Source organism: Aotus nancymaae, unplaced genomic scaffold (assembly GCF_030222135.1).
Source record: "Aotus nancymaae isolate 86718 unplaced genomic scaffold, 86718_ANA_hifiasm-v0.15.2.pri h1tg000028l, whole genome shotgun sequence".
In the NCBI taxonomy this organism is placed as follows: Eukaryota; Metazoa; Chordata; class Mammalia; order Primates; family Aotidae; genus Aotus; species Aotus nancymaae.
This window is the reverse complement of record NW_026988441.1, coordinates 34922140-34938892: the sequence shown is the minus strand read 5'-3', so window position 1 is coordinate 34938892 and position 16753 is coordinate 34922140. Positions and strand designations below refer to the sequence as shown.

The following is a 16753-nucleotide window of genomic DNA, read 5'->3' as shown; positions in this document are numbered from 1 at the left end:
GAAATTCCCGGGAGGTAAAAAATTCATAACTGTAGGAAAAATATCAATAATTGCTGAGGTTTATTTCACACTATCCTGTGCCAGCAAAGTACGTGTCATAACTCATTTAACCCTCAGAATGCCCCTATGCAACACACAGAATTATAATTCCCTTTGGTTTGTTGTGGGTTATTTTGTTGTTGTTGTTGTTGTTGTTGTTGTTTTTTGAGATGGAGTTTCGCTCTTGTTACCCAGGCTGGAGTGCAATGGCGCGATCTCGGCTCACCGCAACCTCTGCCTCCTGGGTTCAGGCAATTCTCCTGCCTCAGCCTCCTGAGTAGCTGGGATTACAGGCACGCGCCACCATGCCCAGCTAATTTTTTGTATTTTTAGTAGAGACGGGGTTTCACCATGTTGACCAGGATGGTCGCGATCTCTTGACCTCATGATCCACCCGCCTCGGCCTCCCAAAGTGCTGGGATTACAGGCGTGAGCCACCGTTGTTGTTGTTTTGAAAGAGGGTTTTGCCTACCCTGTCACCCAGGCTAGAGTGCAGCTACATGATCAGAGTTCACTGCAGCCGCAGCCTCCCTGGCTTAAGAGATCCTCCTGCCTCAAACTTCCAAGTAGCTGGGAACTACAGCACATGCCACCATACTTGGCTAATTTTTTTTTTTTTTTGGTAGACATTGTTGCCACATTGCCCAGGCTGGTCTCGAACTTCTGGGCTCAAGCCATTGCCTTGCCTTGGCTTTCCACAATGCTGGGAAGATAGGCGCATGAGCCACTGCGCCCAGCTGGGCAAAGATTTTTAAAACAGGACACTAACAAGCACTAGCCATGAAAGAAAAAAATGATTTGAACCACATTAAAATTAAGAAATCCTGGCTGAGTGCAGTGGCTCACACCTGTAATCCCAACACTTTGGGAGGCCAGGGTGGAAGGATGGCTTGAGCCCAGGAATTTGAGACCAGCCTGGACAACACGATGAAACCCCATCTCTACAAAAACTGCAAAAACTAGCTGGGTGTGGTGGTGTGCACCTGTAGTTCCAGCAACTCATCAGGCTGAGGTGGGAGGATCACTTGAGCCCAGGAGATCGAGGCTGTAGTGAGCCATAATTGTGCCACTGCACTCCAGCCTGGATGAGAGTGAGACCCTGTCTCAAAACAAACAAACAAAAAAAAAAAAAAGAAAGAAAAGAAAAAGAAAGATGGCCGGGCGCGGTGGCTCACGCCTGTAATCCTAGCACTTTGGGAGGTCGAGGTGGGCGGATCACCTGAGGTCAGGAGTTCAAGACCAGCCTGGCCAACATGCCGAAACCCCATCTCTACTAAAATATAAAAATTAGCTGAGTGTGGTGGCATGTGCCTATAGTCCCAGCTTCTCGGGAGGCTGATGCACAAGAATCGCTTGAACCCAGGAGGCGGAGGTTGCAGTGAGTCGAGATTGCACCACTCAATTCCAGCCTAGGAAACATAGTGAGACACCATCTCTGTCTTTTTTCTTTTTTGTAGAGATGAGCCTGGGCTGAAGTCATCCTTCCACCCTGGCCACCCAAAGTACCAGGATTACAGGCGTGAGCCACTGCACCCAGCCTGACAACATATTTCAGTCACCCGACACGCACCTTCCCCGCTGAGGTCTAATGAGACGCGCTGTGTTCTTGCTCCAGCTCTGAAACTACACGCAAGCGTCTTTTTTACGCTCCATTTAGTGCCAAGCTTTTCATATTTTTGTGCTGTTTGTTGATGACTTTGCTATCTTCAGTGGCCCCCACGCACGGTGCCAAAGTGTAGTCTAGTGTTTCGAAGTGCAAGAAGGCTGTGATGTGTCTCACGGAGAAAAAAACGTGTTAGAGAAGCTTCATTCAGGCATCAGATCTAGTGCTATTGGCCGGGAGTTCAATGTTAATGAATCAAAAAATAAATATATGATATATATATATATCTGATTTATATATATATATATGATATTCTAAAACAGAAACACATAGAGTTATGGCTGGGCGCCATGGCTTATGCCTATAATCCCAGCACTTTGCGAGGCTGAGGCAGGCGGGTGGTTTGAGCCCAGGAATTCGAGACCAGCCTGGGCAACACAGTGAAATCCTCATCTCTACAAAAAATTCGCCAGGCGTGGCCGTGTGTAGTCTCAGCTACTAGGGGTGTTGGGAGGCTGGGGTGGGAGAATGGCTTGAGTCCAGAAGGCGGAGGCTGCAGTGAGCCGAGATCACGCCACTGCACTCTAGCCTGGCTGACAGAGGGAGACCCTGTTTAAACAAAACAAAACAAGTTATATATTATTCAGTTGACAAAAACGTTGTGGTCAGAAGCTTTCAGACAGAAATAACAGGTGTTGGTGAGGAAATGGAAAAATAGGAACCCTTTGTAAAATAGTGCACCTGCTGTGGAAAATATTATTGTACTTCCTCAAAAACTTAAAGCGTAGTTACTTTTTTTTTTTTTGAGACATGATCTTACCCTCTCACCCAGGCAGTGGTATAATCATGGTTCACTGTAGCCCTGACCTCCTGGGCTCAAGTGATCCTCCCACCTCAGCCTCCCAAGTACCTGGGACCACAAGCACAGCTAATTCTTGTATTTGTTGTAGAGAGAGGGTTTCACCATGTTGCTAAAGCTGGTCTCAAACTCCTGGGCTCAAGCAATCCGCCCACCTCAGCCTCCTAATTGCTGGGATTACAGGTGTGAGCCACCATGCCTGGCCCAGCAATACCACTTCTGAATATGTACACAAAAGAATTGAATCCAGTGTCTCAAAGAGACATTTGTACACCCATGATCATAGCAGTATTGTTCAAAAAAGCCCAAAGGTGAAAACAAACAGGCCAGGTGTGGGGGCTCACACCTGTAATCCCAGCACTTTGAGAGGCTGAGGTGAGGGGATTGCTTCAGGCCATGAGTTCAAGACCTGCTTGAGCAAGATGACAAGACCTCATCTCTACAAAACAAATGAGTGACTGGGCGCAGTGGCTCACACCTGTAATCCCAGCACTTTGGGAGGCCCAGGTGGGTGGATCACGAGGTCAGGAGTTCAAGACCAGCCTGGCCAAGATGGTGAATCCCTATCTCTACTAAAAATACAAAAAAATAGCCAGGCGTGGTGGTGGCCACCTGTAATCCAAGCTACTTGGGAGGCTGAGGCAGAGAACTGCTTCAACCCGGGAAGCAGAGGTTGCAGTGAGCAGAGGTTGTGCCACTGCACTCCAACCTGGGCAACAGACAGAGACTCTGTCTCAAACAAAAAAAAGTTAAGAATTAGCCAGGTGTGATGGCATGCACCTGTAGTCCCAGCTACTCAGGAGGCTGAGGTGGGACCATCCCTTGAGCCCAGGAGATCAAGGCCGCAGTGAGCTATGATGGTGCCACCACACTCCAGCCTGAGTGACAGAAAGATACCTCATCTCTAAAATTAAAATTTTTAATATATATGAAATAGAAATGGGGTTTCACCATGCTGGCCAGGCTGGTCTCAAACTCCTGACCTTAGGTGATCCACCCGCTCTGGCCTCCTGAAGTGTTGGGATTACAGGCATGAGCCACCGTGCCCGGCCCAAAACTTTTTTTTAAAGGTGAAAACAACCCAGTGTCTATTTATTGATGAATGAAGGATAAATAAAATATGGTGTACCCATAAAATGGAATATGATTCAGCCTTTAAAAGGACAGAAATTCTAGGCTGGGTGTGGTGGCTCACGCCTATAATCCTAACACTTTGTAAGGCCGAGGCAGGCGGATCACTCGAGGTTCAAAACCAGCCTGGCCAACATGGCGAAACCTTGTCTCTACTAAAAATACAAAAAAATTTAGCCAGGTATGGTGGCACGTGCCTGTCAGCCACTTGGGAGGCTGAGGCAGGATTGCTTGAACCCAGGAGGCGGAGGTTGCAGTTAGCCGAGATTATCCCACTGCACTCCAGCCTGGGCGACAGAGCAAGCCTGTCTCAAAAAAAAAAAAAAAAAAAAAAAAAGGGATGGAAATTCTGACAGACGCTACGACATGGATGAACCTTGAGGACATTATGCTAAGTGGTATATACCAGACACGATAAAGACAAATACTGTGTGGTTCCACTCATGAGGTCCCCAGGGCCATCAGGTTCATAGAGACAGAAACTAGAATGGTGGGTGCCAGGGGCTGAGGGAGGGGCGTGGGGAGTTAGTGCTTCATGGGGACGGAGTTTCAGTTTTGCAAGATAAGATTTCTGGAAATTGGTTGCATAACAATGTGAGTGTATTTAACATTACTGAACTGTACACTTAAAAAATGACTAAGGTGATACATTTTACATTATGTATATTTTACCGCAATTAAAAAATTTTAAAGTCTTCCATTTAAACACACACACCCTCTTCTATGAGTCACTATTACCAGCTCAATAAATTCTAGGCCAAGTGCAGTGGCTCCTGCCTGTAATCCCAGCACTTTGGGAGGCTGAGGAGGGAGATCTTATGAGCCAAGGAGTTCAAGACCAGCCTGGACAATATAGTGAGACCCTGTCTCTAGAAAAAAATTTTAAAAATTATGTGAGCATAGTGACACATGCCTGTGGTCCCAGTGACTCAGGTGGCTGAGGTGAGAGGATTGCCTGAGCACAGGAGTTTGAGGCTGCAGTGAGTTGTGATCACACCACTGCACTCCAGCCTGAGCAACAGAGCAAGAATCAATCTCTAAAAATAAACAGACAGGGCTGCACATGGTGGCTGATGCCTGTAATCTCAGCACTATGGTAGCCCAAGGCAGGCAGATCACGAGGTCAGGAGTTTGAGACCAGCCTGGCCAACATGATGAAACCCCTAAAAATACAAAAATTAGTCAGGCATGGTGTCGGGTGCCTGTAATCCCAGTTACTCGGGAGGCTGAGGCAGGAGAATCGCTTGAGCCTGAGAAGGGGAGCTTGCAGTGAGCTGAGATCGTGCCATTACACTCCAGTCTGGGTGACAGGGTGAGACTCCGTCTCGAAAAAATATAAAGAAATAAATTCTAACATCCCTAACACAGCTTTTGAAGCCTTTACAGTCAAATCACAACCTACTTTTTCAAGCTCACTTCCGTTTTCCTATCTGCACCCACCACAGGCATCAATCACAGGCTACCCTAGTTCCCATTTCCAGACACATGGTTAGAATCGTGTGTAAAATAACAGTAAACCCACCAGGTCTTGTCAGCATGACCAACGACTTTCTTCAGCATCCACCCTCTGGTCTTCACTCGCTCATCCCTCAAGGCCCACCCCAAATGCCACCTCCCCCAAGAAGCCCGCTTGACTCTTGACATCTGGCACTTTGTACCATGTATCTGCTGCATCTGTTTCCCAAGTTTGGCAACTGACAGCCACTCAGAGTGGACTGTGTCATGTCCCTCCCTCCTGAGTGAGTGCCTCTATCAGGGTCTCTCTCATAGAAATTACTAAAGAAATGGCCGGGCGCGGTGGCTCATGCCTGCAATTCTAGCAGTTTGGGAGGACGAGACAGGCAGATCACAAGGTCAAGAGATCAAGACCATCCTGGCCAACATGGTGACACCCTGTCTCTACTAAAAATACAAAAATTAGCCAAGTGTGGTGGCACGTGCCTGTAGTCCCAGCTACTCAGGAGGCTGAGGCAGGAAAATCGCTTGAACCCAGGAGGCGGAGGTTGCAGTGAGCCAAGATCGCGCCACTGCACTCCAGCCTGGGCGACAGAGTGAGACTGTCTGAAAATAATAATAATAATAATAATAATTAAAAATAAAATAAACAAATGAAAACAGCACATTACTGCCTCCCAAGCACTGACACTGAATCCTGGAGCTACAAAGTCACTACTCACACCGGCCACTGGGTTCATCAGAAATCCACACATACCCATATGGTTGGCCTACATAGATACAGTCACTGGTGTGATGATGATACAAGCATGTCCCTATGCTTATGGTCCCTGAACACGCACACAGCCACCAAACGTACACATACACACATGACGCCACAGACACATGCCTAGGGGCCAAAATTAGAGTGAGGCGAGTTGTGCAAGTGCAGAGGTGGATCCCACATTTATTTAAAATTTTGATTTTGTTCATCATAGATTTTTTTTGCATTAATTTGACTCTTTAAAATGTTCCATTAAAATATTATTTATTTTGGTTACTGGGTTTTTTTTTTTTTTGGCATCCCCTTAAATTTTGCACAGTAGGTGAATACTGTTCCATGTACCTGTCACTCTAGCTATTCAGAAGGCTGAGGCAAAGAATCACTTGAGCCCAGGAGTTGGAGGCTGCAGTGAGCTCTGATTACACCACTGCACTCCAGCATGCAAGACCCCGTCATAGAAATAGGCCGGGCACGGTGGCTCATGCCTGTAATCCCAGCACTTTGGGAGGCCAAGGTGGGCGGATCATCTGAGGTCAGGAGTTCAGGACCAGCCTGGGCAACGTGGTGAAACCCTGTCTCTACTAAAAATACAAAAAGTAGCCGGGTGTGGTGGGGCATGCCTGTAATCCCAGCTACTTGGGAGGCTGAGGCAGGAGAATCGCTTGAATCCGGGAGGCAAAGATTGCAGTGAGCTGAGATTGCACCACTGCCCTCCAGTCTGGGCAGCACAGCAAGACTCCATCTCCAAAAAATCATCATCATCAGCAGCAGCAGCAAATTTTAAACATGTTTTCACCCGCGGCGAGTATCTCACCCGTTTTACCCTGACCTGGGCACCGCCATCCCACATACTCACAAACACAAACCTTCACCCACCTTAGTCACAGAGACGCACAGAGTCCCTGAACAAACCGCATTCTACCACTAGATGGCGCCCGAGCTCCACGATATTAAACACAGCCCCCACGGGCTACACTAACTAGGAGTCTTTAAATCGCCTTTTACTTCCCTCCCCTGGGACATTTACATGCTCTAAAGCAGCCCCAGGTGAACAGCGTCTTACCCCTAAATAGCAGTGCCCTATCAGGGTAGAATTTCAGGCACAGGTAAAGAAGATGGGTTTTCTTTCTTTGTTTTTTATGGAGACAAGGTCTCACTGTGTTACCCAAGCTGGAGTGCAGTGGTGCAATCATAGCTCACTGCAGCCTTGAACTCCCAGGTTCAAGTGATCCTCACACCTCATCCTCCTGAGTAGAACTACAAGCCTGGCCAATTTTTTACAAAGTTACTGTAAAAACCGGGCACGGGGGCTCACGCCTGTAATCCCAGCACTTTGGGAGGCTGAGGCAGGTGGACCACTTGAGGTCAGGAGTTCGAGACCAGCCTGGTCAACATCGTAAACCACATCTCTACTAAAAATACAAAAATTAGCTGGATGTGGTGGCACACCCCTGTAGTCCCAGCTACTCGGGAGGCTGAGGCACAAGAATCTCATGAGCCAGGGAGGCAGAGGTTACAGTGAGCTGTGATAATCACACCACTATACTCCAGCATGGGTGACAGAACAAGGCTCCATCTCAAAAATAAAAAAGAAAGAAAAAGTTATTGTAGAGATGGGATCTTGCTGTATTGCTCAAGCTGGTCTCAAACTCCTGGCCTCAAGAGACCCGCTGCCGGGCGCGGTGGCTCACACCTGTAATCCTAGCACTTTGGGAGGCCGAGGTGGGTGGATCACGGGGTCAAGAGATCAAGACCATCCTGGTCAACATGGTGAAACCCCGTCTCTACTAAAAATACAAAAAATTAGCTGGGCATGGTGGCACTTGCCTGTAATCCCAGCTACTCAGGAGGCTGAGGCAGGAGAATTGCCTGAACCCAGGAGGCGGAGGTTGCAGTGAGCCGAGATTGCGCCATTGCACTCCAGCCTGGGTAACAAGAGCAAAACTCCATCTCCAAAAAAAAAAAAAGAAAAAGAAAAGAGACCCTCTGGCTTTGGTCTCCCAAAATGCTGGGATTACAGGTGTCGGCCATCACACCTGGCCTGAAGAATAGGTTTTCTTGGTGCCTTCGATCCAGGAGCAAGTGTTCCTCTGATACTCTCTTGATACAAGAATCCTGTGGTTTGAGAAAGACACTCTGTGTGTGTGAGGGGGTCCATCCATCCATCCATTCATTCAGCAGGTATTTCTTGAGCATTTACTGTGCATCAGCCTCTGTTCTAGACCCTGGAGAAACAACAAAGCTGCTGAACCCTGATAAACTGCTGCTCTAGTGGGGAAATAGGCAATGACTGAATAGAAGAATCATAGAAATGTGGAAACGAGGGCTATAAGGAAAAATATGGCCGGGCACAGTGGCTCACACCTGTAATCCCAGCACTTTGGGCAGCAGATCACCTGAGATGAGGAGTTTGAGACCAGCCCGGCCAACGTGGTGAAACCCCATCTACTAAAAATACAAAAAAACTAGCCAGGCATGGGGTGGTACGTGCCTGCAGTCCCAGCTGCTCAGGAGGATGAGGCAGGAGAATCGCTTGAACCCATGAGGCACAGGTTGCAGTGAGCCGAGATCATGCCACAGCACTCCAGCCTGCAACGAGTGAGACTCAGTCTCAAAAAATACAAGCAAGAAAAAAAAAAAAGAAGAAAGAAAAGAAAAATAACAAGGAGTAAGCCCTCAGAGAGTGGCAGAAGGGGACTATTTTACCAAGCTGTCCAGGATGGCCCTCTTGGAGGAGGTGACATTTAAGCAGAAATCAGAGATAGTTACTGGGGGGAACAAGTGCGAAGTTCCCTCCTCCTGCAACACTCCCTGAGGCATGTTATCTAAACTGAATTATTCCCTTTCCCCATCCTCTGCAGGCCCCAGGAAAGAGTTGGCCCCAAACCCAGATAGTGCCAATGATGTAGCTAGATCTGAGGGAGGACTTCCCAGGGATCAGGAAGGCATCTTTTCCGTAAGGAAAATAGTGGGGCTCAGAACTATCAAGCTCTCTCATAGCCCCAAGTGTCTCCCAGGCCAGAACCGAGAACATTTTGGATAGACCCTGGATGGATGGACAATGCTTCTGACAGGCCCTGCTTTCCTGCTGTCTGGGTCAAATCCAAACTTCTGCCTACAGCTTACAAGTTCCTAAGTGGTCTGGCTTCCCCGGTCTCATCTCCCCCCACCTCCTCATTACTCACTCCTCTCCAGGCACACCAGCATCCACACTGCTCCTGAAACTCACCAGCATCCACACTGTTCCTCAAACTCACCAAGCTTATTCTTACCCCAGGGCCTTTGCACCTTCTGTTCCTCCCACCTTGAATGCTCTTCCCCTGGACACTCACAAGGCTCCCTCTTACCTCCTTCAGTTGTCACCTCAAATGGCACTTCCTTAGAGACACATTCCCTGACCACACCAGCTCAAATAGCCCCCACTCTCTTATTTTATTTATTTACTTATTTATTTTTTGAGACAGAGTCTTGCTCTGTTGCCCAGGCTGGAGTGCAGTGGCATAACCTCAGCTTGCTGCAAACTCCACCTCCTGAGTTCAAGCAGTTCTCCTGCCTCTGCCTCCCGAGTAGCTGGGACTACAGGGGTGCACCATGCCCAGCTAATTTTTGTATTTTTAGGAGAGATGGGGTTTCACCACATTGGCCGGGCTGGTCTCAAACTCCTAACCTCAAGTGATACACCCACTTTGGCCTCCCAAAGTTCTGGGATTATAGGCATGAGCCTCTGTGCCTGGCTGCTATCACTCTAATCTTTTTTTTTTTTTAGACGGAGTTTTGCTTTTGTTGCCCAGGCTGGAGTGCAATGGCATGATCTCGGCTCACCACAACCTCTGCCTCCTGAGTTCAAGCGATTCTCCTGCCTCAGCCTCCCAAGTAGCTGGGATTACAGGCATACACCACCACACCCGGCTAACTTTGTATTTTTAGTAGAGATGGGGTTTCACCATTTTGGTCAGGCTGGTCTCGAAATCCTGACCTCATGATCTGCCTGCCTTGGCCTCCCAAAGTGCTGGGATTACAGGGGTGAGCTACCACGCCTGGCCTGATCTTCTATATCTTAACTGTTATTCTTCATGCAACCTGCATTGTATTATATGTGTATTTAGTTGTTGACACTATTACATAGTTATTCTGTTATTTTCTGTCTCCTCTGCTAGGCCAACTCCGGGAGAGCAGAGATTTGACTCGGTTGGTGGCCGTATGACCAGTGCATAATCATATATGTTCATTGAATGGATTAGTGAGTGATTTCTAGGAAGAACCCCTGGGCCCATCAGTGACAGGGAAGAAGTCTTTGGAAAGTGATGGAGGGAGCGAAGAGGGGGCAGAGCATTCTTTCTGCAGACCCCTTCTTTCCCTGGGGTGCCAGGCTGGGTGGGCCAACGCCAAGAGGGTGTATGGGGCACCGGGGCTGTTTCACAACCATGTAGTTCCCGCAGTAGCCGCCTGGAGGCACTGCAGCCTGCAGCAGGATTCCACCAGCCCCGCCTTAATGGATTACCTCATTTAGCCACGCCCCCGTTGTCCTTTAGCCCCGCCTCCACTGACCTCGTTAGTCCCGCCCCCCAAGCAACTCCCTCCCAGCCCTGGGGGCTGTAGGAGTCACCCTCCGATTGCACCTCTGGCAGCAAACTCTGGCACCCTAGCCAATCTTGGTGAGAAGGCAGAAAATCTAGGGTCCCCCTAGCAGAGGGTGGAGGAGAGAAGCCCCAGGGAGGTGGCTCCAAGGATAATTCAACTTGATTCCTGGTTCATTTTTTTTTTCCAGCGGTTTCTCGAGTGTTTGCCTCTTTTGGTCTCTAGTCTCTCTCAGGTGTGTCTCTTTGCTTCTCTCGGGCTCACACATCCATTGAGTACCTACTGCGTGCGGCCCGATGCCTGGCGCTGGGTACACTCCCTATCCCACCCAACGCGTGGGTGCTGAGATTCGTGGGGAAAAGGAGGAGCGAGGAAGGAGACCCCACAACCTCTCCTCGTGGCCTGGAAATCCTTCTATCTATCTGGAGTCTAACCTCCATTCCTCTTAACATCCCCCTCCGGATGAGTACAAGGGTCTGATTCTTTTCTTGATTGAGGAAAGGGAAGGTGCCCAGATTGCCTTTCTTCTTTGTATCTACCTAAAAAACCAGCGCCTTCACGGACGCTGTCCACACCCGTGGAGTGGATTGTTTAACAACAGGGTAATCGTGTGGGCTCAGGAGCCAGACTGCCTTGGTTCAGTCCCACCTGTCACTCTAGAGCTTGAGCAAGTGATTTAACTTTTCTGTGCCTCAGTTTTCCCATCTATAAAATGAGGGTAACTAACAATACCATGCCCTAGTAGGGAGGAGGCAGAGGGGGTTAAATGCCTTAGTGTTAAATGCCTATGTGAGGGGTGCTGTGTGGTTGAAACAGCACCCCTCACATAAGCACGTAATGAATGGTCAGATCACTGTAATAATGACTATTTTATTATTTTTGATCCCAGCTTCCCCGTGAACTCCTACAGATCTGAGAACTTGGGAGTGCTCTCAACCCCAAGATGGAGGAGGAGAGGGGCTTTCCAATAGCAAAAGAGAGCTTGGATGCCCCACATTTTGCAAGGCTCCCTGAACGTGCCCAAGAGAGGGGTGCCATGGGGAGAGAGACCTGCTTCTGTAAGGGCATGAATGGTGTGTGCGAGGCACCAAGAGACACACACACACGTGCATGGATGAACGCGTTTGCACACACAGCGCTTGCACACACACACACCCTTCTAGAGTGATTTACCCAAAGGCACAGAATAGCACATGCTCACTCCAAGGCTCTCACACAGCCACACACCTGGCCACACACGTATTGTACAACACCCAGTCATCTGGAGTCAGTCATGAGGACACGGTCACACACAGACTCTGTCTCACGTACCGATCACACCCCAACTCATGCACTAGTTGGACAACCTCCCCCCCAGCACCGGCTACGGCCACACACACAAACTCCCCCCGCCCCGCCGTCACACCCAACCACGACACAAAGACACACACGTTTACCCTGCATCCCCACAGCATTTCACACGCGTCCCCGTCAGTCACCCTCACGTGAGTCCCGCCCCCAGCCCCACACTGGGGGGGTGCAGGCGAGGAGTGGGGGGCTTCGGAAACTGGGCATCTCGGCCCCGATGAGGAAGTCAAGGGTAAGCGACCACCCCCCTCCAGAGCCCCCCAAAGTTTCCCTCCCAACCCCATTCAGCTCCAGTGAGATGGCGGGGTGGGGGCTCCAGGTCATGGAGGGGTTGAGAACCCCAAAGATGCCACCCCCCAAACCAGCTCAGCTTGAGGCTGGATTTGAAGCCCCCCTTGTCCTCTCCCAAGCCAGAGAGTGCACGTCCCGGCCCCTCCCCCGCTGCGACCCCGGCCCCTCGCCGCCCAGCAGCTGGGGGGCTCGTGGAGCCTCCCGACCCCGTTTCTCCTGGAACCCTCCGCGCCCCCCTCCCTCCCGGAGCCGCCCGCGCCCGCACCTGCCCGCCGGGCCCCTACCTGTCCGGCCAGGCCTGAGCACAGCAGCAGCAGCAGCGGCGGCGGGACCGTGAGCGGCCACATGACGCGCCCCTGGCCCGGCGTCCCGACCCCCTCCCGCCCTAGCGGCGCCTCGGCGCGGGGACCGCCACCAGGCGTGACCCCGCCCGCCCGGCCGGGGCGACCCTGAGCCGCCGCCTCCCCCCGCCTAGCCGGCGGCCGGGATTCCGCCCCACCCCCGCCCCCTCGCTCGCTCGCTCGCTCGGAGTCTTTGTTGCGGGCTCCGCCCCCCGCCCCGCCCCCAGCTCCTCCTCGGGAGCAGCTCCAGCAGGGTCGGGTTGGGGGGGCTGCGGGACAGGGAAGTGGGGGAGCCAGCACCGGCGAGGGGACCTGAGGACGAGACTCGCCAGCGCCCCCCAACCCCCAGGCCATTCCGGGAGCGGGTCGCGGAGGTGGGGGAGGGGTGCCCGTCACGTGTTTGTAAATTTCACCCTCCAGGGGGCATTTCCCACCTTGCAGGAGGGAGGGGGATGAATGGTTGGGGGAGAGGAGTAGGAGGAAGGCCTGGTCGCAGAGAAGAGAAATGATGAACACCCCCTCCCTAGAAACTCAAGAGTCAACAGGGAAACTGAGGCAGGGTCTGAAATTGGAAGTTGGAGGAGGGGTCAATGCCAGGACAAGAGGGGCGGGGCAGAGATGGAGACCGGGAATAAGAGGAAAAAATTGGGGTTGTGGGAACAGGAGACCGAGAAACGGGCAAGAGGCCGATAGAGATGGCCACGTGGGTGGGCCTGGCCCCCAAAGGGGGCGTCTCGTTTTCACTCTCCCCGGGCGCCCCATTCCCCCACCGGCCCTCCCGCTGGAAGCCTCCCCGCCTCCGCCACACCTGGAAGAGTTTCTCGCTCCTGTTTCAATGGCCCAAGATGAAAGACCACATCCCCCGAGAGAATCAAAATATTAACACCGCCTCCACGCTAAGCCATTTGCATATGAAGGGCGTCCTTGTCTTGCCTCTCTTTCGGGAGGCTTTCCAGCCTTTCTCTGCCTCTCACTTCTCCAAAAGTGTCCCTAGTCGTCTTCCTTCCCCACAACCCCTCCTGGGATTCGGATGTGTTGGGGTGGAGGTGGGGGGCAAGTAAGTCAGATTAGGAAGAAATCGAGCATAAAATATGCGAGACCAGGAAGCCTGGCAATTCTGTGACCCTGTTACCAGTGGGCTAGGAGAGGTCTCCCCAGACGCTGGTCGGACCTTGACCCCAGCTGGTGTCTAGGCTCTTGATACCGTCGCAAGAATGAATTCAAGGAGGAATCAGAAAATAATGAAAGATCGGAGATTTTTTGTTAAGGAAAAAGCCTACACTTAAGAAAAGGGAGGCTGGGCGCGGTGGCTCACGCCTGTAATCCCAGCACTTTGGGAGGCCGAGGCGGCAGATCACCTGACGTCGGGAGTTCGAGACCAGTCTGACCAACACGGAGAAACCCCGTCTCTACTAAAAATATAAAATTAGCTGGATGTGGTGGCTCACGCCTGTAATCCCAGCTGCACAGGAGGCTGAGGCAGGAGAATTGCCTGAACTCAGGAGGCGGAGATTGTGGTGAGCCGAGATCTCGCCATTGCACTCCAGCCTGGGCGACAAGAGCAAAACTCTGTCTCAAAAAAAAAAAGAAAAGAAAAGAAAAGGGAGTGGGTGTACTCGAGAGAGATGTGCAAGGTGGTTTGGGGGTGCAACCTATAGGTGTCCCTTTAGCCAAGGGACAGAATATTCATGAAAACTGGAAAAATAGGTGAAGTGTGGTGCCACCCATCTTTACACCCAATTTGGGTGTCCCTGGAACTGTCACAGGCACTGGTGGGTGGGTAATTTAATATTTTAATGAGTTCATAATGAGATCTTAGGTGAAACCTAGGTAGAACCCAGCACCATATTGGGTCCAGTAGGTCTTAGCCAGCTTGGTCCACACCTGGTTTTCAGTGTCTTATCAGCCCGTAGCGTCTAGTCATGTGCAATGGCTGCCTGTGACCACCCTGTATCATTCCTGTCTCAACCCTACTGGGGATAAAAGATGTTATTGATGGTTTTTTCAGGTCAACGAGAAAGCGCTTGGTGTCCCACAGACCTCAGTTCAACCCTGGTGCTGCCACTTCTTGGCCATGTGACCTCGGGGAAAAGGCTTTCTCTCTCTTAGCAGCCCTGTTTTTTGCAGAGTTGTTGGGAGACATCTGTGACTCTAAGCAAAGAGAGCACCTAGCCAGCACTCACTCCCCAGCATGCATTGCAACAACCAACCATGCGCTGGATTAAGGACACTCATCATGGGATATGGACACAAAATAGAGTCCGAGCCTAGGAAGACATCCCATTTATTCTTCTCTCTCTCTTTTTTTTTTTTTTTTTTGAGACGGAGTTTCGCTCTTGTTACCCAGGCTGGAGTGCAATGGCGCGATCTCGGCTCACCACAACCTCCGCCTCCTGGGTTCAGGCAATTCTCCTGCCTCAGCCTCCTGAGTAGCTAGAATTACAGGCACGCACCACCGTGCCCAGCTAATTTTTTGTATTTTTAGTAGAGACGGGGTTTCACCATGTTGACCAAGATGGTCTCGTCTCTTGACCTCGTGATCCACCCGCCTCAGTCTCCCAAAGTGCTGGGATTACAGGCGTGAGCCACCGCGCCCGGCCTCTTTTTTTTTTTTTTTTTTTTTTTGCAGTGGCTCAATCTTGGCTCACTGCAACCTCCACCTTCCGGGTTCAAGGGATTCTCCTGCCTCAGCCTTTCAAGTAGCTGGGATTACAGGCGCCTACCACCATGCCTGGCTAATTTTTTGTATTTTCAGTAGAGACAGGGTTTCATCATTGGCCAGGCTGGTCTCGAACTCCCAAACTCAGGTGATCCGCCTGCCTCACCCTTCCAAAGTGCAGAGATTACAGGCATGAGCCACCACACCCGGGCTTTTCTTCTATCTCCTTTTCCCAAATGGGAGATGGTCCTTTGTGGGCCCCTCAGGCCAAGCCTGCAGTTGGCATTGCATAGAAGGAGGACATTGCTTGGTGATACCCACAAGCTCTTGACCAAGAGTGGGTCTCATGGTGCTTGCCTCATGAGTGCGGCATTTCAGGACCATGAACAGTGTCCTCCTTGGGCTCTGGTCACTGAGTTGGTCACAGTTACAACTAAGCTACGGCCTGTGTTGTTATGTTTGGAATTTGGTCAATACACACTTAGATCTATTCCCCACTTTTCCCCTGCTCCCCTCTGTATTGGGGCAATGGCCCCTACAAATTGTTTCCCAGGTTCTCTGCAAACTACATCTCCCAAGCTTCCTTGCATCTGGTTAGGCTCAGCCAATAGGAGGTCTGGAGGGAGATTGGAGGGTGCCAAGAAAGGAGAAACCAGAGAATTTCTCCCCCTCCCCTTTGAGTGTCTCTAGGCTGGCTGCGGTGCCTCCTCTGTGGTCTCAGTCCCATTAGGTAGCCCCCACCATGGCGGTGGAGTGGGGGAGCAGGTGACTGGCTAGGTGACTGAAGCTCCTGGATTCAGGTAACTACCTCCTCCGTTTGTTGTTTCAATCCTTGCAAAGATGATAGCTAGCAATTAGAGTTGATTCACCTTTTCCAGTTTGCTTTTAAAACCTACCTAATAGGGCTGGGTGCGGTGGCTCATGCCTGTAATCCCAGCACTTTGGGAGACTGAGGCGATTGGATCACCTGAGGTCAGGTGTTCGAGACCAGCCTGGCCAACATGGCAAAACCCTATCTCTACTAAAAATACAAAAAATTAGCTGGGCATGGTGGTGCGTGCCTGTAATCCCAGCTACTCAGGAGGCTGAGGCAGGAGAATCACTTGAACCCAGGAGGCGGAGGTTGCAGTGAGCCGAGATCGCACCATTGCACTCCAGCCTGGGTAACAAGAGCAAAACTCCGTCTCAAAAAACAAACAAACAAACAAAAAAAACCCTACCTAATATTGGCTGGGTTCCAGGGCTAACACTTCTAATCCCAACACTTTGGGAGGCCAAGGCAGGTGGATTGTTTGAACCAAGGAGTTCAAGACCATCCTGGTCAACATGGTGTAGACCCGTCTCTACCAAAAATACAAAAATGAGCCAGGCATGGTGGTGCACACCTGTAGTCTCAGCAACTCAGGAGTCTGAGGTGGGAGGATCACCTGAGACTGGGGAGGCTGAGAATGCAGTGAGCTACGATTACTCCACTGCGCTCAAGCCTCGGCAACAGAGTGAGACCCTGTCTCAAAAAAAAACCCTACAAAAACAAACAAATAGTAATTAAAAACTACCTAATACAGCCGGGCGTGGCGGCTCGCGCCTGTAATCCTAGCACTTTGCGAGGCCGAGGTGGGTGGATCACCTGAGGTCAGGAGTTCAAGACCAGCCTGGCCATCATGGAGAAACCCCATCTTTAAAAAAA

At 50.8% G+C, this 16753-nt stretch overlaps 1 protein-coding gene across 1 annotated transcript in view; it reads right to left on the bottom strand.

Annotated features, from left to right (window-relative positions):
* The window catches only part of OLFM2 (olfactomedin 2), an 81925-nt gene extending 69362 nt beyond the window's left edge, over positions 1–12563 (bottom strand). The window contains exon 1 of the mRNA XM_021676673.2: positions 12351–12563. Within this exon, the coding sequence (XP_021532348.1) occupies positions 12351–12413 (63 nt within the window). The 5' untranslated portion in view covers positions 12414–12563. The remainder of the gene's footprint in view (positions 1–12350) is intronic.
* Between the last annotated feature and the right edge of the window lie 4190 nt (positions 12564–16753).